At 35.7% G+C, this 22,114-nt stretch overlaps 2 protein-coding genes and 2 pseudogenes across 2 annotated transcripts; 1 reads left to right on the top strand and 3 right to left on the bottom strand.

Moving 5' to 3' along the window:
• The first annotated feature begins 7,859 nt into the window (after positions 1-7,859).
• LOC147945254 (uncharacterized) lies at positions 7,860-16,098 on the top strand. The gene is made up of 2 exons (XM_087509172.1): positions 7,860-8,010; positions 15,609-16,098. Exons 1-2 carry the CDS (start codon positions 7,860-7,862, stop codon positions 16,073-16,075), a joined length of 618 nt encoding a protein of 205 aa, XP_087365298.1. The 3' UTR covers positions 16,076-16,098.
• LOC147945255 (SKP1-like protein 17 pseudogene) lies at positions 10,848-11,351 on the bottom strand (annotated as a pseudogene).
• A 435-nt stretch (positions 16,099-16,533) lies between the features above and the next one.
• Positions 16,534-17,426, bottom strand: LOC109124947 (uncharacterized). The gene has a single exon (XM_019244034.2). It carries the CDS (start codon positions 17,376-17,378, stop codon positions 16,560-16,562), a length of 819 nt encoding a protein of 272 aa, XP_019099579.2. The 5' UTR covers positions 17,379-17,426; the 3' UTR covers positions 16,534-16,559.
• Positions 17,427-17,478: 52 nt separating this feature from the next.
• Positions 17,479-19,230, bottom strand: LOC147945253 (uncharacterized; annotated as a pseudogene).
• Between the last annotated feature and the right edge of the window lie 2,884 nt (positions 19,231-22,114).

The raw sequence follows: 22,114 nt of genomic DNA, 5'->3' as shown, positions 1-22,114 counted from the left end.
AAACCAGGATGTCGTCGATGAAAATGATGACAGACACGTCCAAAAACTCCTGAAACACGCTGTTCATCAATCTCATGAACGCAGCTGGTGCGTTAGTCAACCCAAACGGCATCACCACATACTCATAATGCCAATACCTCGTCCTGAAAGCAGTCTTCCTCACATCCGCCTCATCTATCAGGATCAGATGATAACCCGACGCCAGATCTATCTTGGACAACCAAGTAGCACCTCTAAACTGATCCAACAACTCATCGATCCTCGGCAAAGGGTACTTGTTCTTCACAGTGACCCGGTTGAGACCCCTATAATCAATACACAAGCAAAAACTCCCATCCTTCTTCTTAACGAATAACATCGGCGCTCCCCACGGTGATACACTAGGACAGATGAATCCCTTGCTCAACAAATTCTCTAGCTGCTTCTTCAGTTCTGCCATCTCTGCTGGAGCCATCCTGTAAGGAGCTTTGGATAACGGTGTCGTCCCTGGTTCTAGTTCAATCGTAAAAGGATCAGACCGAGAAGGTGGTAATCCCTGCAATGACTGTAACACGTCTTCAAACTCCTTTAAAACCTGAATACCGCTAACCGTAGACTTCCTTACTGACTCTGGCATAGATATAGTAACCAAATAAGCCTCACAGCCCTTCTAGATCATCTTCCCAGCCTGAATGGTCGAGATCACGAGACTCCCCGAAGTCGGTCTAATCCCCTGATAAACCAACTTCTCTCCTCAGCGCTCAAACTCCACTCTACCCCGATGACAATCCAGATGAACCATATGCCGATACAACCAGTCCATCCCCAAGATAACGTCATACAGCTCCACTAGGCTGATAAGAAAATCCGCTGCGATATGAATATCAATTCCTCTGGCTCGTCCAATAACCCTCAGGAACTTGCCTCCAGTAACTCTGACAACTCCTGTACGCTCCCTGGAATCCCCTCTGATTCCCGCGCTCTCTGCACACTCCGGAGTAATGAAGCTATGCGAAGCTCCAGAATCGAACATAACATGGGACTTAAACCCTCCCACCAACAAGGTCCCTACACAAACCTCATGTGTTGAGAACCTAACACTTTATCACAGGACAACATAAAATCTGAACTTACTAAGAATTCACAAATATTAAGTACCAGAAATTATACATGTGATCGTCCCGTCACTGGTTCCACCAGTCTCTACAGTCGTGTAAACCCATGGCGCCTGCTCAATCCGTGCCACCTGTTGCCCTCCCGTCTGCACCTGCTGCAACGCTGCCACTGCTACCGGCTGCAACTTGGGACAATAGGGCCTATTGTGCCCTGGCTCCCTGCAATGATAGCACACACGATCTGCAGCCGTCAGAGCACACCTCTTGGGACAGCTAGCAACCTTGTGATCCTTGCCTCCACACCCGAAGCAACTCGGACAACCCGACCACTGCGTAGTCTCCCATCTCCTTTTGGTTCCCTGCGCAAGCTTGCCGCCCTTGCTAGAACCTCCCTGATGCTGAGCCTTACTAGGCTGAACTGCTGGGCTAGCCGCCACTGATTGTGCCCGGATATCCTCCTCAATCCCTGCTGTAGTGAACCCTCAAATCGTCACGTAGGGCCCTCAAAAACCTCCTGATCTGAGCCTCCTCAGACTCCATATCCTGACCCCCATACCTCAGAAGTCGACTGAACTCCAAGTCAACCTCCCGCACTTACCGAGTTCCCTGAGTTTGTTGAAGGACCCAACTCTAGCAACCTAGCAACGCCAGACAACATACAATCGAGTCCCTAGAACATCCTCCTCTTCATCGCCTTGATTCCACGATCACACTTTGCCTTTACCTGCACCACAAACACATATTGAGATGCATGAGTATTTGATAAACACTCAGTGAGGCAATCCTCCCATCTACTAGGCTATACACACAAGCAACAGTGATACCAATGTTCTAAACAATAAACAAACAAGACAAAACAAACCAGAAAATCAAACATCATCTCGTTGGAAGGGAGGTGTCGACCGTCACCAGCCAAGTGTCGACCGACATTGGCCTTGGTGTCGACCGACACTACCCCATAGTGTCGATCGATGCCCAATTTGCTGGTGTCTACCGACACCAAGTGGTGTCGATCGACACTCCCTCTGCAACCACGATCCGCTCGAAGCCGAGAGTCGAATCTCGCTTCCCAACATCTTTCCAAGTCGTCCAATACTCAAAACCCAAGCCAAATACGTCTTTAGGAACCTGTAGCAACCAATCCCCAGCAAGAAAACACACAAAACAACAACACACAAGCAAGAACAAGGAAATCAAAGGCTTAGATTAGCCATGGTCATGCACTCACCTCTTTGCAGGAAGATTCAGACCAACAGCAACGAATCCAACCTTCCTAGCAAGCTTCTAACTCCTTCCCAGCCTTGGATCTCTCAAGAAACAGCAAGGAATCTCACAAATCTCTCTCAAAAGCTCAAAATCAAGGTTTTCTCCCTTTGACTCTCAAAAAACGAGAAATGGCGACAAAGACAAACCAAAAACCCTTCCTTTCGTCGATAAACACTTAAGTAACCCAGTTCAATGGTTTTCCAAAACCAAACCGAACCAAATCGACGCATACAACATTCTGGTCGAACCAGAGAACCTTGGTGTCGACCGACACCACCATCGACACCCACCCCCAAAACGCAGAGTTTTGGTTCGCGGACGTTACAGAATATAAGGCAATGGCTGAAACAGTTTGTGAGATTCTTTGGCTGTGTGAGTTACTTACGTTTCTTGGTGTTAAATGCCCATATTCTGTTTAGTTTCATTGTGATAATTAATCCGCCATACATATTAGCAAGAATTTGCTGTTCCATGAACATACTATGCATATCCAGTCGGATTGCCATTTTATCCGTGATGAAATTATTCGAGGTGTGATCGCTCTTCAATATGTCTCCATATGGATTCAACTCGCTGATATTCTTACTAAGCTCTTGACCGCAAAGAGTTTGACAATTTCCTGTCCAAATTGGGTATTTGTGACCTCCATACTCCAACTTGTGAGGGTATTGAATGCAGAAAAACCTTAGGTGTAAATATATTATTTTATAAGTACTATAATGTAATTTATGTTAATAACCTAGGTTAATAACATTTGCAGAATGTATATATATGGTGTGTCGTCCAATGAATAAAGTAAGAAAACCTTTGATACCAAACTAGTTTTCTTGACACAAATCCTAGTGAAGTATACATTCCAGAAACTTCTTTACAAGTTTACAAATACTCCCTTTGTTTCTTAATTTTTGAGAAACAAAAAAAAGTTTTAAAAATGTGGATATTTCGTATTTTCAATGCAAATTTTAACATTTTTTCTTCTAATTATACCATATTTATTAGAATTAAAACGAAATAAATTAGTTAGTTTTGAAAAATAAAATAAGAGTTTAATAGGTTGATAATATTAAAATTACTAGGTTGGTACCCGCGCTACGCTGCGGATTAATTTTTTATGGTAATGAACTTGCAATATTATTATTAATAGGTTGGTACCCGCGCTACGCCGCGGGATTAATTTTTTATATTATTTTTTTCAAATTTTTCTGTTTTGTTTTTCTCGATTCATAATTTAATATATGTTATTTGGAAGCAATTCATAAGTTTTTGATAATTTCAATAGTATTTTATTATTATTATTATTATTTACATCATCATGATACTTGAGTTTTTTTTATTTCATAAACTTAGTTTCTGAATCACTACAAGAAAACATGGAATCGCCGACTACAAAAACAATCACTATATAGTCGCAAACTACTTAGTAACGACTAATTGGCGACTGACATACGTAGTCAGTAAACAGTGCGTCGCTAAAATAATCAATCGCTAAACAGTTGACACCGAGCTACTAATTGGCGACTGGTAATTGTGGTCGTTCTTCCCTCGCCAAACAGTCGCTAAATTTAGCGACTGAATTGCAACGGTTTAGCGATCGATCTGGTTACTCATTTGCGACTGTTTTGGTTACTGTTTTGTGTACGTTTTGGTGACTGTTTTACGACTGTTTAATTATCATGTTTTTTAAAAAAAATCAGGTAAAAAATAATTATTTGATTTTGTAATACCAAAACTGATTATGAAAACTATAACTAAAACATAACAAACATGAAATCAAACAAAGACATAAGTTTAATTTTACAACCAACATAAGTTCCAGAAAACATCCAAACAGTCATTAAAAATGTTTTTATGAGTTTCAGAGCAAAGAGGTACAGGAAGTGGAATCGGTTGGCATAGAAACAACAGGAGTTTCAGAGCAAAGAGGTACAGCTGCTGTCATCTCTAACCTTCTTCCCTTGGACTAACACCCCAATACGTATTCCACCACCGAGTAAAGCAGTAACAGCCTCTTTCACCGCAAAGTATTAAGTATCATGACTAATGTTATGAAATAACATTGATCATTGCACACAGCAGAACCGAAACATCTAAAGAGACGGACAGGAAAAGACAAATAAATCACGCACCTTCAGTAAGCCTACAGTTGCTGTCTCTGGAACTTCAATAACAAGCTCCAGAATCCTAAGGGACTTGATAATGAACTTTACTGCAAACAATGATATAACATGAGACCCACCACTACAAGAAATATGAGTTTTGTTAGCACTAGAAAAACACAAGAGTTATTGAAAAATAAAGATTCAACCCTTTATAATACCAAAACATTAAAAGCCAAGTGAATATACCTTGTAAGCACCAACATAAAACTCATTTTCGAGCATGTCCTACAAGTGTTCATCGAGAACATAGACAAACTTCTTGAACCGAGATAGTCACTTGCACTTCTTACAACAATTTACCTTCGTTCCTGCAAACATCGGAGGTTAAAACATGAATCAAAGGTTCTTTACTTTTTCAATCTCCAGAACATTTGTTCATTTATGTGTAAAGACGAATAACTAACCAGTCCTTCACAATTTTTCTTCTTCCTCATGATCCAGCTCAGTAAAGAACACCTGCAAGATATCAACGGTATTGGATATATGGACTAACCTGCTGTCGACTACACCTGCAAACCAAGAAGTAAAATTCTTCTGTTATTGTTCTCCAATTTCAAGCAGATTTTACTAATTCTTAAATAGAAATTAGAGAACAACACAACAATGATGATTCTCTTGCTTCCCTTCTTTGCAGAGCAACGCTCAAGTCTTAATTCAAAACTTCAGATTCACCAAACAAATCTAGCAGCGTAGAGAGAAGCACAAGAAACAATAGGTGAATTAAGAAAATCAGAGTCATCTAGCCAACTATAAATAAAACCTTTTGAAAACTTCATTAGCTTTAAAAAAGACATCTGGCAAGAAACACTTTGATCTCAGCCGAGAACCAAACCTAAACTTAGAGACATCTTGAGATAGTTGAACAGGAAATATGTAAAGTGAAGCTAGAAGAAAGTTTGAAACTTTAACCTGAACTCTTTGCAGAAAGAATCACAAGCCCATCTCTGTTAGTAACCCGAAACTGGGATCGTGTGAGATAAAAGGAGACATCAACGGCAATAGAAACGGCAGCGTTATAGCTTGAAGGCGTAGTAGAGAGAAAGCGACGAGGGGAATAATGAGGAATAGGGTTTTGGATCTGGGTCTGGAGGAAGTAGTACGATTGAGAGCAATTGAGAGATACAAGGAGGGACTATGGCGTTTTTCGATTGAGTTGGGGATGTGAGGGATTAGGGTTTTGAGGAATAAACGAAAGAAGAAGAGAAACAATTGAGAAGAGATTTGAGGGATTAGGGTTTTCTCGGGGAAGAAGAGAAACAATTTGGGTTTGAGCCGTTTTGTTACGGTCCAAATTTGGTTTAAAGCCCAAATTAAATAAAACAGTCGCTAAAGAATAGCTGTTTAATCGCAATGTTTGGCGACTGTCAAATTGGTCTCCAAACTAGTCACAAATTGGCGACTACACTGCGATATTATGCATCAGTCTTGAACTAGCATCTATTAGGCGACTGTTTTATTTTAGTAGCCATTGAGTAGCAAAACAATAGCAATAGCAATTTAGCGACTGTGTTTTAGGTCGCAACTTTCAGTCGGCAATTCCATGTTTTCTTGTAGTGAATAGATTTTAAATTTTATTACCAACTAAGTTTAGTGATTACAAACCATTAGTTCTTGATTAGTTTCTCACTCACAAACTTTCTAGAACAGTAAAACATATTACTCTTTGATGTCTACATTTTAAATGTTCTTGATGGATCTCTTAGAGTACTTTAGGTTTAGCCACTTCAATCTTTTGTCTCATAAATCCGACATAAACCAAAGATGAAGCTTTTGAAATTTACTAAGATCAAAAGGAAAAGAAAAAATGATAATTTTCATATAGAGAGTTCTAGAAGTAGTAGTAAGTAATATGTATTGTACTAAACCTTGAAAAAAGAAAATGTTCTGATCCAAAGCAGCAATCTGCTCAATATCATCTTCATTTAAGACCTAAGTCAACAAAGAAGAGGTGAGTCAATTTACGCAAACTCTAATATTTCTTCTTGAATCAACCCTAAAAGCTTGAATAAAAACGACATCTTTACCTCGATTGGACCTGCGATTCTAAAATAGATTAATGAACTTTGTCATGCCGAAGTTGCTCTTTTGTAAATTTTTTAATCTTTTTTATATCAGACGTCAATTGTGTGGTTAGGGAGGGGCTTACATGAGGAATTGATATCTATATGTCTCTCTTCTCTTCTTCCTTCTTCTTCTTCATATCACTATGTGTTTCTCTCTCTCTGCTTTCTCCTTCTCTCTCTCTATTCTATCTTTCCAAATTTCTTCCCTATTCTAATTTTTAGCCTCGCCTCTTCTTCCAAAGAGTTCTCGATAACCGGAGAATTTGATTTCAAATGAAATTCTTGTTCGAATTAATCAAAGGTGAATTTGGTAAGTTTTCTTTGCCTCTTTAACAATGACTTATGCTTCTTCTATGTCTCCTGCCGCACGAGTCGTGCGTTTTCTTCTCTTTATGTTTGTTTCATTGAAGGCAAAACTTTGTGACAATTCTTTTGTTTCTTCTCTCTAACTGAATCCAAGAGCAGTCTTATAGTGTGAAGGAGAAGAACACACAATTAGAGTCGTCGTGTTTTTTTTTATTATGTTGGCAAAGGTCTATGAAGTGAAAGAGAACGTGATGTGGCACATAGAGGTGTCAATCGGGCTGGCTCGGCCCGGTCCGGCCCGAAATCCGCAAACTCCGCATATATTTGAACCCTTCTCGGCCCGAGCCAAAATATTTTCAAGTCTATATTTCAAAGCCCAACTCGCCTCTAAGAGGGATACAAGACTTTTCGGGCTTTTCCGAGCTTATCTTACGGATTAAAAATTCAAACTTATAAGTTAGTTTATAATATGTCTTAAAAAAGCAATGTTTAAAGGTGCAATATAAACAAATCAATCAAAATTTAAATAACTCATCTATATTCACTAAACCCAACTTAATCTAAAATAAATAAAAAAATAAACCACCGATGTAGTGGGCTAATGGTTTAAGTGCAGGAGTTGGATCTTTGTGCTCCCTAGTTCGATTCCTGGTGGGAGGGATGCTTTACGCCATGTCATAAGGTATTAGCAAAGGTTGGTCCCGGGCCATGGGAGAGATTAAGGTCCAGGCCCGAACTCCTCCTAGTTAACAAAAAAAAAAAAAAAAAAAAGTTAGGGTTTTGGAGCAGCTGGTTCCTCAAAAGCCCAAGAGTTCTCCTTGCGAACTTTTTCTTCTTCTTCGGGTGTGAAATCGTTCTCGATATTAAAGATCACACGAACCTCCTCTGGCGTCATGTCTTTGATGTGATCTGCAACGTTCTGGCAAGTGAGATCAAGAAGGCCTTTGACGTTGAGATAGTTAGCAGCGAGAATGAGTTGGAAGACTGTCGCCAGATCTTTATCCTTGAGAAACTCTGCTTCCCATTCCTTGATCTTCGCGGCTTCTTCTTCAGACATTGAATCAGCTTCCTTCTTCTCCTTGTCTTCCTTGCTCTCTTCTTCAGCATCTACAACATTGACGTGTGATTTGCAATACTCGATCACCATGGAGAGGATCTTTCCGGTGACGTTTGAAAGCGGGATCTTCGATCATGTGCCTTACGATCTGCAGTTTTCTCGCCATCAGAGCTCACCAACTCAAATTTTTTCGAAGACATATTGTTTATGAATTATGCAAAAGCTATTGGAATGAGAGAGATTGTTGAATGATGAATAGAATAAAGAGGAGTCGAAGAAGTTCTATTTATAAAGTTTAAGAGTCGGTTAATTGTGTTTTCCTTTCACAATTGGAAAACATGTGTTTCTTCTTTTTTCTTCCAAGTGCCAAACATAATAGGAAAAACCAAATCCTACTTTAACTAGGTTTTACTTTTAATAATTTGGGGCTTAATCGCAGATAAAAATTCTGGGCTTATCTAGTTGATTCAATAAACTTCTTTAACATATATAAACTAAGAGATATCTCTTGCTTACAGCACGGATCAACATTTTAAAAAAAAATTCTAGTATAATAACAAAAATTATTGTTATAATTTTTTTAAAAATTATTTTGTTTGAGATAATATTTATTTTTAATTGTTCTGTAAATTTATTAATCTTTTTAAATACTAATTATTTTTGAATATTACAGTATTTTATTTTTGATGTATATTACAGTTTTATATTGTTTGGTTGTTGTATTTGCATCATTATTTTGTGAAATATGAAGGAGTAATTTTAATATTATAATTGTGAACAAATAAAAATGATTAATTTATCATCTATATAAATTTAGTTTTACCAACTCGCCAATGTGGAAATTAAAACACACATTTCTTATAGATTGAGTAATATATCTTCATTTTAAAAAATTCAAATTACAACATATGCAGAAAAAATTCTGCATTTTATTAACCATAAGTATTATATGAAAATTCCAAACAATTAGTAAATAAAAATAAAATAAAAATGATAGGAGAATCATAATTTGAAATTTTAACAAAATCTTTGAAATTTTGTTATTAAAAATAATTTTATTGTGTACTTGGATATAAAATCTTAGTTTTTGAAATTCTGATTGGTTTATATTTTTAAAAAAAATATTTAGTAATTTTCGTCCATAATTTATTAGAGGGAGAAAAAAAAATTATATTTTTTTAGATTTTTTTATATTTGATCTGACAGCGTTTTTTATTTTTTTAACTAATTACCTTTATATAATTAATTAACTAAGCTCAATCAAATTTTTCTAATGGCAATTGAATGTAATTTTTTACACATTTTAAAATTAGTTTCATATTTGTACTTACCAATTAATATAGTAGGATATATTCATTTTGTTTATTTATTATTAGTATTATCTATGTAACGATAAATGTCTTATTATAGATGTTATACTATTTTGGTATTTTGTAACTTAATGTTTCTATTAAAAAGAAACTATTGTTATTTTTAATATAAAAATGGTACCTATTGGCTATTCTGTATTAAAATATAGGATTGGACTTAAACTAAAATACAACTTATAGTTTTTTGTATCACACACAGTATTACTACTAGTTAATTATATCTTATTTGCCGATCATCCGTCCACTTGCTGTAAGAAATTTAACACACGTATTGAGAGGATTAACCTTAGGCTACGTTCTCGTAATTTTCCTTAGGTGCAGTCATATATCACATTCTATCGTTATTCTATAAAGTGTTGATGAAAGAGTTTGTATTGTCCGTGTATCACGTTGTTCACCGGAGAGGTATGGTTTCTTATATAGCTATCAGATAAGATTAGAATGGAGATGAAACATGCTTTAACAACAAAATTAATTATAGAGACCAAAAAAGTTGATCTTACATTCTTGAGAAACGATCTTCCTCGGATGCTTTGTTTTGTGTTTTTGGCATCTATTTGAGTTTTATACGGTCAAGACAACCAGGGAGTGGTATTTTTTCTTGAGTCATTTAATCAGTTGATTTCCTTTAGTGTCCTTAAATATAATTTCTCCAGACTACGACCACGACCACAACCACAACTTCCTTTGTCTTCCTACTCAATATACTTTTGTCAAAGAGAGGTTCAGCTGCACCATCTCCTTCAGTTGAATCATGATCATCATTGACGTCGATTGATGATGATCTCTTATTGATTGAAGAAGAAGAGTACAACACATATACAAAAAGAGGCTAACAAGATATTCTATACACTACAAGAAAAACGATGGGACACATCCGTTTAATAATGTCACAAAGTAAACCGACGTTAAAAGTTTTGAAAGCAAGGAATTTCCCGTCGATTTACGAACCGACCCAAATTTTATTAAGACATAATAATTCATTTGTTAAGTTTTTTTCTTTTGATGTAACCAAAAAACGAACTAGATTTGGTCGTAATATGTTATTATTTTATAAAAGTGTTGATGAAAGAGTTTTTGTTTTCCATGTCGTTATTTTCCACCACGTTGTTCACCGGAGGGATAAAAGTATAAGAAACATGCTCCGCTCACGCTCTTCCTCGGATGGTGTCCTTTTGGCATCCAATTTTGCCGATACAATCAGGGAGTGGCATTAATTGTTTATTGTGCATCTGTTTGCTTTCCTTACGTCTCCTAAATTATAATTTCTCCGACCACCACGACAACCCTCGTCTTCTTACTTATGATCTTTTCTCAAAGAGATTGGACTTGGGATTAGAAGAATATCTTGTGATACAAGCTATGGTTTTATGTTTATGTTTAACTTAGCCTAGTCAATTATCTAGGTAAGGAATGAATAACGCTATTAAAGAGACCCTAAAATTTGATCACACACTTGAGAAGCAGAAACATATAAGTCATTCACTAAATTAAATCATATATGGAAAAAGAAAAAGAAAAAAAAAACTAAACTAGAAGCTAGGGTTTTTTGGATCTTCAAAAGCCCAAGAGTGTGCCTTGTGAATCTCTTCTTCTTCTTCGGGTGTGTAATTGTTCTCGAAGTTAAAGATTTCTCGAACTTCCTCTAACTCTCTTTTCTATGATATAATCTGCAACGGCCTGGCAAGTGAGATCAAGAAGATACCATCACACATTGAGATAGTCAGCAGCGACAAGGAGGCTAATGACCGTATCAACATCAAGATTCTTCATGAACACTTTGTCCCAATCCTTGAGCTTCTTCTTCGCATCCTCAGTTGCTACATGATCATCATCGACGTGTCTCTTGCAATACTCGATAACCATGGCGAGGATCATTCCTGTAACTTTTTGAAGCGGGATTCCGTTAGTAGCACAGTCGTCTTCAATCATTTGAAGCGGGATTGCCTTACGGTCTGCATTTTTCTCGCCACCACTTCCTCAACTTCGAAAGACTCGCCATCAGAGCTTGTCAACACAATCTTTTTCGAAGACATTGTTTACTTTGAATGAGAGAGGGTTTTTGGATGTCTATATTTATAAATGTAAGAGTCGGTCAATTGTGCAATAATCCTTTTCACAAATAGACTTGGGGAACCCTTTTTCAGAAAAAAAAAACAATAGAATTGGGGTAATTAACATGTTATTTCCTTTTCTCACAAAAAGAAAAAAAGGAAAAGAAACGCAAATTCTTATTCAAAAAATCGTTTCGTAAAATATATTCCAGAAAATTTTTTAGAAATTGACTAATAGTCTTCTGTTTCTTAATTTAAGGAAAAAGTGTTAAATGTGAATATTTCGTATTTTTAATGCAATTTTTGTATAACATTTTCTAGTTTTTCCATATTTGTTAGAATTAAAATCAATAAATTTATTTTTCTCTTCTATATAAATTAGATATTATTGAATTATATAATAACAGCCTAGTATTATTTTGTTAAGAGTTTTAACCTTACACACCTATTTTATGGTATACCATATACCACTAATGGAAAAAAAAAGGTCGCACGATTTCTGGTTATTTGTACACGTTGCTTTGCTTGTGCCTCCAACTCTCCAAGAAAGGAATACTTTGACTCTTTGAGACTCATAAGAGATTTCCAACAGGATTCTTTATTTTTGATTATATTTTGGTGTAATTTCATTTTAAAGATGGGTTTTACTCCAATTTATTTCTTCGCATTTGACTCCAAAAAAGGAATATTTTTAAAATATTATTTTCATATTTTATTATTAATTTATATAATAATCTTTTATATATTAAAATTACAAATTTGTTCCAATTATTTTATTTTAGCAAAAATAAAAAGTTAGCATCTTATAAAATTTATTATTGAACAACAATACATTGCACAACATTCATTAATTATTAGTCTTTGTTGTATTAAGTTGTTTTTAATCTTTAGTTTAAGTCATATTATGTATTTTAATTTTTTATGGTAGTTATACTATTTTGTACTTTTTGTATTATCTATTTTCTATGTAATATATTTTATTGTTGAATTTGAAATTATTATTTATAAATTAGGTATAAAATAATAATAATTAGCTCTATTTATATATAAAATATAATTATATATAAATTTAAAGGATTGATTTAGAAATAAAAAAACACAACTCCAAAATGGAGAAATGACTTAAAAAATTTCAAATATAAAGATGAATTATAAAGATTTCTATTTTGGAGATGAAAATAAAGTTGGATTAGAGAAAGTTTTTTCTTCAAAACGGAATTTGGAAATAGGAATGGATATGGGCTGGAAATGGTCCAAAGGTCATCCACCTAACCAATGGCTGATATGCTCAATGTTTTTTGTGTTTTTTGTTTATATTCATCGAATTCCGTGAATATAAAATCTCTTAAAATAAAAAAAATATGTACACGCACATCACGTTCCTAGGTCTAATTGATCGTCTTCCCTGAAATATATATACTATTGAACTTTTGGAATTCCCTAATTGATCGTCCTCCCCTGAAATATACCTACTTAATGTTCTTTTCTCAAAGAGATTGGACAATTAGGATTAGAATTTAGAAGAATATCTTGTGTTACAAGCTATGGTTTTATGTTTATGTTTACCTTGGCCTAGTCAGGTAAGGAATTAACAACGTATTAAAGAGACCAAAAAGTTGATCAGACACTTGAGAAACAGAAACATATAAGTCGTTCACCAAATTAAATCATGTATGGGAAAAAAAAAAAAAACTAAACTAAAAGCTACTCTCTTGTCTATGATAAAATCTACAACGCCCTGACAAGTGAGATCAAGAAGAGACCGTCACACATGGATATAGTCAGCAGCGACAACGAGGCTAATGATCGTATCAACATCAAGATTCTTCATGAACTCTTCGTCCCAATCCTTGAGCTTCTTCTTCGCATCCTCAGTTGCTACATGATCATCATCGACGTGTCTCTTGCAATACTCGATAACCATGGCGAGGATCATTCCTGTAACATTTAGAAGCGGGATTGCGTTAGTAGCACAACCGTCTTCGATGATGTGCCTTACGATCTGCATTTCTCTTGCCACCGCTTCCTCAACTTCGAAAGACTCGCCATCAGAGCTTGTCAACACAATCTTTTTCGAAGACATTGTTTACTTTGAAAGAGAGATGGTTTTTGGAATGTTTATATTTATAAATCTTAAGAGTCGGTCAATTGTGCTATTATTCTTTTAACAAATATAATTGGAGAACCCTTTCTAATAAAAAACACAAATAGAATCGGGGTACCATGCATATTTAATGTTTATTAAAAAGACACTATAGTTATTATCTTATTAGAAAGAAACTATTGTTATTATATTAGAATATATATAAAAAGATACCTATGGTTACATTAGATATAGAATTATAAACTAAAATACAACTTATATATCTTTTTTTCACCTATAAACTTAATGTATTAACTATAGTGAGATTTTTATGAGTTTTTAAGTAATTAATCTTTCATATTTAATTTAAGAGGATGCTAGTGGAGTACAATTCCCTCGTCACGTCGGGGACCAAATTAAGCATTTATAACAGTTACGTTGTTCTCTAACTTTTCATCACTTCGAAATCAGTGTTTAACAACATACCATATCAGTCGGAATCTTCTTTAATTTAATTTACAAATAATTTATCAGAACTGGAGTACTAGGCCCTTTCTCTATTACAGTTGTCGCTTATAACTTCTGAGGTTTTACATTTGTGTGGCTACTATTGGGGTTAATTAGTTGGGTTAGAAAACGTGCATGATATGGCTGGTTAAGGTCTGGCTATTGAGCAATCGTTATGGCTTGATCATTGCTGGTCCAGTAACAACCTAATGAATGGAAATATCATTAACTTGAAATTTGTTAGTAGCCTTTTGAGGTCAGCAATACGGTGTTGGAAAGTTATAGAAATCCATTCTTTCCGTTTGGCGGTTAATGTTTTTCAGTGTTGATTTGGGCCTCTTGTAATATAAGAGGTTAATGGATGAGTTTTTAGCCAATAGTTTTTGAAAATGGTTTGCTATTTAATTGAAACATACTAAGCGTCGATAGCTCAACTGGTAAAGACTTTCTCGCAAAGTCTAGAAATCGCTGGTTCGAAGGACGGCGCTTGGGAAGGGGCCATATAAAATGCTCTGGTCTCTGGTCTGATGGTATGTACGGGCCTAGGCCTGGAACCTCTTAGTAATTCAAAAAAAAAAAAAAAAAATTTAACTGAAACATAAGGAAAAATACAAGGATTTTTTATGGTTCAGTATGTAGAGAGGATTCCTTAGGCTACGTACGTTCTCCCATTTTCTCTTATGTGCATTGTCGTTATTATATAAAGTGTTGATAAAAGAATTTGTGTTGTCCCCGCGTGTATCACGTTGTTCACCGGAGGGATATATGGTTATGAAACATAGCTTAAAATGGAGATGAAACATGCTTTAACAACAAAATTAATTATAGAGACCAAAAGTTGATCACATACTTGAGAGACGCTCTTCCTCGGATGCTTTGTTTTGTGTTTTTTTGGCATTTATTTGAGTTTATACGACCACGACCACAACGCCCCTCGTCTTCCTACAAGCTATATATGGTTTTATGTTTATGTTTAACTTTGGCCTATAGCTAGTCAATTATCTAGGTAAAGAATTAACAACGAAATTAAAGAGACCAAAAAGCCGAGATCTTGTCTCTCTCTCATCACATTTTTATTACTTTTTTGCTTTTTATTAGTTTGACACCCACCACAGGATGACGGAAAAACGGCTTTTTCATACCTCCACAATAGTCTTGTGTTGAATTTATACATTTGATTATTGATCTGGCGTAAACATACATTATGTTGATAGATATTTGAATTTCGTACCCTAACTTTGAAATCAATACCCCAAGTATAATTGTTGTGCCATAACATACAAAAACGTGTTTATCGACTAACTCTGTTAAGCTTCCGTTTAATCAAAATGACGTGGATTCCACGTGTGCGCGACGATCCAAACAACGTCGTTTTGGCAAAGCAAAGAATCAAAAATTTTGTCTAAAACGACGTCGTTTTTTTATTTCTATCCAAAATCTTTCTTCTTCTCTCCCGAAACTCTCTCTCGCGGCGGAAGAACCCTAGAATTTGGGCGTTTTCAATTTCGAGTCGATCTGAAGTAGGTTATCGTATGTATTCATCATCTAGTTCTGGTAAGTAATAATTATTGTTTTGGTTGATTTTAATTATTCAATTTCGATAATATATATGCGAATTTTGATTTGGAAATTTGGCTATGGGTTGAAAGCGAGCTACAATCGTCGTGGACAAGAAAGAGGGATACCTAGAAAATGTAGATGTGGTGCAGTGTCTGTAATCAAAACTTCGGAAACATTGAAGAATCCAGGGAGGTTATTCTATTGTTGTCCTTATGGCTCAAAGGAGAATTGTGGTCATTTGTTCAAATGGACTGATTTATCTATGGTGGAAGAGATTGAAGAGGTTGAGAGTGTTGTTGAGAAGATACAAGTAGATGTGGGAAGCTTAGAGAAAGGCTTACATGATGTGGAAGCTGAGATGAAGAGTCTAGCAATGAATAGCAATGGAAGTGAAATAGAAGGCATAAAAGCTGTTGCACAAGGATGTGAGAAGGAGATTGGAGAACTCAAAGCCATGATCGTTTGTTGTGAGAAAGAGATTCAAGCATTACGTAGCTTCAAAAATTTGATTGTGTGTAGTGTAGTCATGTTTGTTGTATATGCTTTAATCTTTTAAGCAATAAGCAAAACATGTCTTGACTTGCTACCAATGTTAATGGAGCAATATGTTTATGTAATGCTAATGGAGCTAAAATGCTATAAAGAGTGTTGTTTTAGATGATTCCATTTAGATGACAAAGTTTTAAACAACATCCGATTCAATAAGTAGACAAAAAACAAGCATCCTACATCTTAAACCATATACCAAAAAACCATCATCCTAAACATTCAATCCAAACAACATGATCCTAAAACTTTGAACCATCCTAATCATAAGCTATAAAACAACTAATCAGCAAGTGAAATCTGTGATGGTTGGCTTGATTGGCTTGGTTGACTTGCTTGACTTGGACCTTTCCCTTGTGCTTTCCTTGGCTTATAGCGATGGACCCCAAGATTAGGACAACTTTTTGTGTTATGTCCTACCGTGCTACAGTTAGCACAACGCAAAATAATTCCTGCTCTGCTAATTTTAATCTTCTTTGGTGGAGCGACATCTTCTACAACCTTTGCTTTCTTTTTCCTTTTCTTTGGAGATTCATTTTTGCCCTTGATTCGTTTTTGTATCTTTGTCCGCCCTTTAGTTGGCTCTCTAGGTGGTGGTTGAATCTCTGTTTCACCCGATTTTCTCCAGAAGTACATACCATTAATCCCCTCATTGTCTCATTGTATTGAGCCACCCATCTTGATGTCAAATACCAGTCAGAGTTAACAAAATCCTCAGGCTTCAGATTCTTCCTCATCCCAATTACACGCAAGACATGACGGCAAGGAATTCCTGTCATACTCCACCTTCTACATGCACATGTTTTTGCATTCGTATCAACCCTGAAACCATGATGAACATGTTCTGCCACCTCATAATGACCATTACCGCAGGGGATTACCTGACAATACTTCAAGTATCTCTGCTCTTCCTTAATAGTCTTGGCCACTTTCGGAGTATACTTCCCCTTGTGCTTTGCAGCCTTCTTTCTTCTCTTTTCATTTCGGACCAAGCATTGTCGCCTTATGGTCTCCAACATTGCTACCAATGGCATCTCTCTTGCTTTGTTGATAGTATTGTTGTAAGACTCTGAGAAGTTATTCGAGACATCTTCACACACTGATGTGTAGCCGAAGAAAGCACGGCTACAGTTCTCTGGATTCTTCGACATCACAGCATCATAAACACCTTGATCAAACTTCTTCAGTTCTTCAGTGGCTCTGTTGTAGTCTGCGTTATTGAAACTTTTGGCAACAGCCCAAAATAGGTGTTTAGGCAGCTCTTTACCCGGATATGCTCTCCTAAGGTTCCCATATATGTGGCGTGCACACATACGATGTTCGACTTTGGGCAACTCTTGTTCCACAGCAATAAGCAGGCCCTATCATAAAAATAGTAAGTGTCTCAAACTCATATTTTAAGTATAATGTAGATTAGGAGAGTAAGTGTCTCCAACTCACCTTCTGCCTGTCTGAGATGAGACTAAATCCTTCACCATCTCCAAGTTGCAAGTCTGTTTTAAGAAGCTGGATAAACCATAGCCAACTATCTGTATTCTCTACTGGCACAATAGCCCATGCAACAGGGAAGAACTGGTTGTTGGCATCTCGTCCTATAGCTGCCAAGAGTTGACCTTTGACATCGTTCTTCAAAAAACAACCATCTATCCCAAATATGCGTCGACATTGAGCAACAAATGTCTTCCGGAGTGCTGCCAAACAGACGTAGAACCTGTCGAACTTCTCAATACCTTCATCCGTTCTCATTGTTCCCACTTCAACAGTGAGCCTGGGTTAGAACTGACAAAAAAATAAGCAAAGTAAGAGATGAGAATCGGTTTCAAAAAAGTAAATGCAAATCTACAAAGAAAAACTTACTCAAGTAGCTCTAGACGGTAGTCCTTTAGTCTAGCAAATTGCTCATCATGTTCAGCTTGAATCATTGCCAATGCTTTTGTCTTGGCTTTTCTACATTGATCTGGAGTGACCACCAAGTTGTAACGGTCCTCCATTACTGCTTGTATTGTCTTCGGCTTGAAAGTAGGATCATTCCTAATGTCATCCAATACTAACTTAGCAATGACCCCATCCTTCACTACCTTGCTATACTTGTTTGGGACACATGAATGGACGTCATTGCAGTACATGACTTGGAATGTGTTAAGTTCTTTTTGAAAAGAACAATAGAGTCTGAATTTGCAACCACCACCAAGAGAGCATATGACTTCCGATTTCTCAGATCCCCATCTTGAATACTTCACATTAGTTCCTTCCTTAAGCGCATACTCAACAACAGCTTCCTTGAACAAAGGTATGCTGTCAAATACCTGCCCCAATCTTATCTCTCCACTGCCTTTTTTGTACCTAAGGTGTTTTTCGGATCCACCATCCTCATCATCTGAATTCTGAGGAGTGGCCTCAGAATCACAAGCCTCATCTTCCTCATCTTCCTCATCATCATCTCCTCTACCGAAACAATCCTCCTCATCACTACCTCTAGCAGACCAAGCTCTATCGTTGCCTTCACCATCTCCACCATCATTGACTCCTTCTTGACCAACTCCATCATCATTGTGTTCTTCTTCACCAGCTCCATCATCATTGTGTTCTTCTTCACCAGCTCCATCATTACAAATCTCATCCTTCTGCACATAGAGTTCTATTGATCTTGTCCACAGCGCAGCTGAACACATTCTCTGGAAACTATCGGATCCATCATACAACAACTTCAACTCTGAGAACATCTCGTAGGGGTATTTAAACCGTATCCTTTGCCCAATCATATACAACCCAATCGACTCCACCATGTTTGTAAATATTGTCTCTGCCTTGCATTCAAGACTACAAGTCTCGCCTCCAACATATGCAATCACAGCACCATTGGCGACTTCAAACTTTCCATTATAGAAGATTATGAAAATTGGATCTTCAAGTCTACAAAAACAAAACCAAATATTGTTCAAAACCGAGATTTTCTCTAACATACACACACACAAATCATACACAACTTATACAAATACCCACTATTATAACACATTTTTGATGCAATTACACAATAGAATTCAACAAACTATCCAATGCTAATCAATCGATGAACTATGAGGAATTTCGTAAATGATTTTTCGAAAATTACCGGTTTCGATCTCCAGGTGCAACCTCCGAACCACCTTCATCCCCGGGAATCATTGCCTTCGGCTTCAGATCGACTCGAAATTGAAAACGCCCAAATTCTAGGGTTCCTCCGCCGCGAGAGAGAGTTTCGGGAGAGAAGAAGAAAGATTTTGGATAGAAATAAAAAACGACGTCGTTTTGGACAAAATTTTTGATTCTTTGCTTTGCCAAAACGACGTCGTTTGGATCGTCGCGCACACATGGAATCCACGTCATTTTGATTAAACGGAAGCTTAACAGTGTTAGTCGATAAACACGTTTTTGTATGTTATGGCACAACAATTATACTTGGGGTATTGATTTCAAAGTTAGGGTACGAAATTCAAATATCTATCAACATAATGTATGTTTACGCCAGATCAATAGTCAAATGTATAAATTCAACACAAGACTATTGTGGAGGTATGAAAAAGCCGTTTTTCCACAGGATGACTGATGAAAATGCTCTTATATTTTTCTCTTATTTATTATTATTTTAATAAAGAATATCTACTCTTAACATCTACTGTTCTTGAAATCATGAATTAAAAATCTAATTTAAAATTCACTGTTATTCAAAACAGTTTGTGGATTTGGATTTTAATAAGTTTTAGTGATTCTGTAGGATTTGTTTAGTTAAAAATACAGAAATCCAAATCTCATAGTTTTAGGTGGGATTTGAAAGAAGTTTACCATAAATCATATCAACTTCTCTAAAATCTATCAAAATTCTAAATTTACTAAATCACATAAAATCCTCTAAAATCATGGTTTCAATACATCCCCTAATACTCCCTTTGTTTCTTAATTCTAAAAGACACAAAAAAAAGTGTTAAATGTGGATATTTTGTATTTTCAATGCAAATTTTAACATTTTCTAATTTTACCATATTTATATTAGAATGTTAAAAGTTATATTTTTAACAACTAAATATTTTTAAAATGTTATTACTAATGTCTTATCGAAAACCTAAAAAAAAAAAAATGTTGTTCTCTTAAAAAATCATCACATCATCACAAATTGGAGGGGAAAAAACCTGTTGCATAAACAAAACCCCTTAATATATACGTGATGATGCATCTACTCATGTTTTAATTTAGTGAATTTTGTTAAATTATTTCAAATTATTTGGAAAATAACTAATTGCCACGTACATTAAAGATAATATATATAGAAAAGGTTTGCATTAGTAACAAACTAACCTTGTTTCACTTTTCCGTTCAAGGTATTGAACCTGTGAATCATCAAATCAGAGTCATTATGATTAATCAGTAGACAGTAGTGCTTACCCCATTATTACGATTTAAGGCTTCAAAGCTACGTACGAATGGCTACAGAGTCTCTTCCAAGTCATGTTATTTGAAACAGTGATTTTCTAATCTCCTATAAACAATTTAACGCTAAGTAAGGATGTAATAATATAATAAATAACGATAATTGTAAAAGGTACCTTCTAATTCCCAAATACAGTAGAAAATGCGAGCCCTTTGCATGGAAAGCGACTGTTCCGCACAACCGATCCCTTTCCCCAGTCGAGTTTTTCTTTAAGGCTGCTCTTGGGAAAAAAAATCTCTTGTGGCTGTTATCGAAGTCTTTATTCCAGTGGCAGAGACGTCTAACAGTATGACTGTATGAGGTTGGAATTGGAAGTTGAGGTTCAAGAGGTAAGAGATTCGGGGACAGAAAGGGTGGCGATGGTCCCTTTCCATAGCAGTGGTGCGTGAGACACCAGAGAAAATTTAAGGATTTAAAATTTATGGGAGTATAATGATATGGGTCTGAGTTCTCAGTTAAATTATAGAGGAAGTTGAAACGGTTTCACCGATCTTGGGATCGTGAAAACGTGGTGATGGACTCTGACTCTCGTAGGAGAAAATTTAGATGTTTTAAAAATACTATAGCAAAATTAGAAAATTCGTAATAAAAGGGGTTGGCCGTGTGAAGTTGATTTTTTTTCTTTTCTAACAAGATAATAATTATGTTTCTTACCCACAAATGAACCATGTAAATCTATAACAATTTAATTAATGAGTGTAATTATCCACAAATTGAAGTATGTATCTCTTTCCTCGTCTCTTTCTTTCACATAACTTTTCTGTTCTTTCTCCTTCTTCTAGTTAAATGGCAAGGTAGGGTTTTGAAACACAATTTTCCTTCATTCACTTGTTTTTTTATACATTTTTTGGGTTTTAGCATATATGAAGTTCATAGATCTGATTTTTTCTATGGTTTTTAGTTTTTTTTTGGATCTTGAAAAGTTTTAATTGTTTTTTAACAAAATTTAGGGTCCTCTTGTACCTTTTGATATCTTTTCAAATACTTTTATTACTTGTGCAATGCTAAACCTATGTTTATTTAACTTTGGTGATGTAATTATCTAATATATTCACAATTTTTATTTAGGGTTTCTGTATGAACTAATATGATTTTTTTTGTTTGATGGTTTCCCGTGCAAGATACTCTCTCCATTTCAAAATATAGGATGTTTGAGTTAACACGCATATAAAAAATAGTTACTTTTAAATTAACCAATCATAAACAAGACAGCATAATATAAAATATAAAATTAGTCAAAAAGTTGAATAGAAAGTTGGAAACATCATATATTATGAAACGAAAATACTTCTATAAACATCATATATTATGAAACGGAGGGAGTATATCCCAACGGTTCTCAAGGTTCATTCGATGCTACTGGTGGGTCTGGTGGTAGAGGTGGAGACCACCATGGAGGTGGTGACGACCATGGAGGTGGAGGTGGTCAATAGGATTTTTTATTTTTATTTTTTTTGTGAAAACAAAATTAAAATTCTAGAAAACATGAAACAAAGGGAGCAATAATTGAATACAAAACAAATGGAGTTATAAATTCTCCAAGAATGGAATAACATAACAACTTTGATTTCATGAAATACGAAG

This window comes from Camelina sativa, chromosome 4, assembly GCF_030686135.1.
Source record: "Camelina sativa cultivar CO46 ecotype springtype chromosome 4, ASM3068613v1".
Classification (NCBI taxonomy): domain Eukaryota; kingdom Viridiplantae; phylum Streptophyta; class Magnoliopsida; order Brassicales; family Brassicaceae; genus Camelina; species Camelina sativa.
The sequence above is the reverse complement of the archived record's forward strand: the minus strand, read 5'-3'. Positions and strand labels throughout refer to the sequence as shown.

Bases quoted from the DNA above. Each gene is read 5' to 3' on its own strand.
- LOC147945254 (XM_087509172.1), top strand. From the start codon at position 7,860: ATGAGTTGGAAGACTGTCGCCAGATCTTTATCCTTGAGAAACTCTGCT. The intron at 8,011-15,608 runs GTGATTTGCAAT...ATGGGTTGAAAG, and splicing joins AGCATCTACAACATTGACGT to CGAGCTACAATCGTCGTGGA.
- LOC109124947 (XM_019244034.2), bottom strand. From the start codon at position 17,378: ATGTGTGCACGCCACATATATGGGAACCTTAGGAGAGCATATCCGGGT.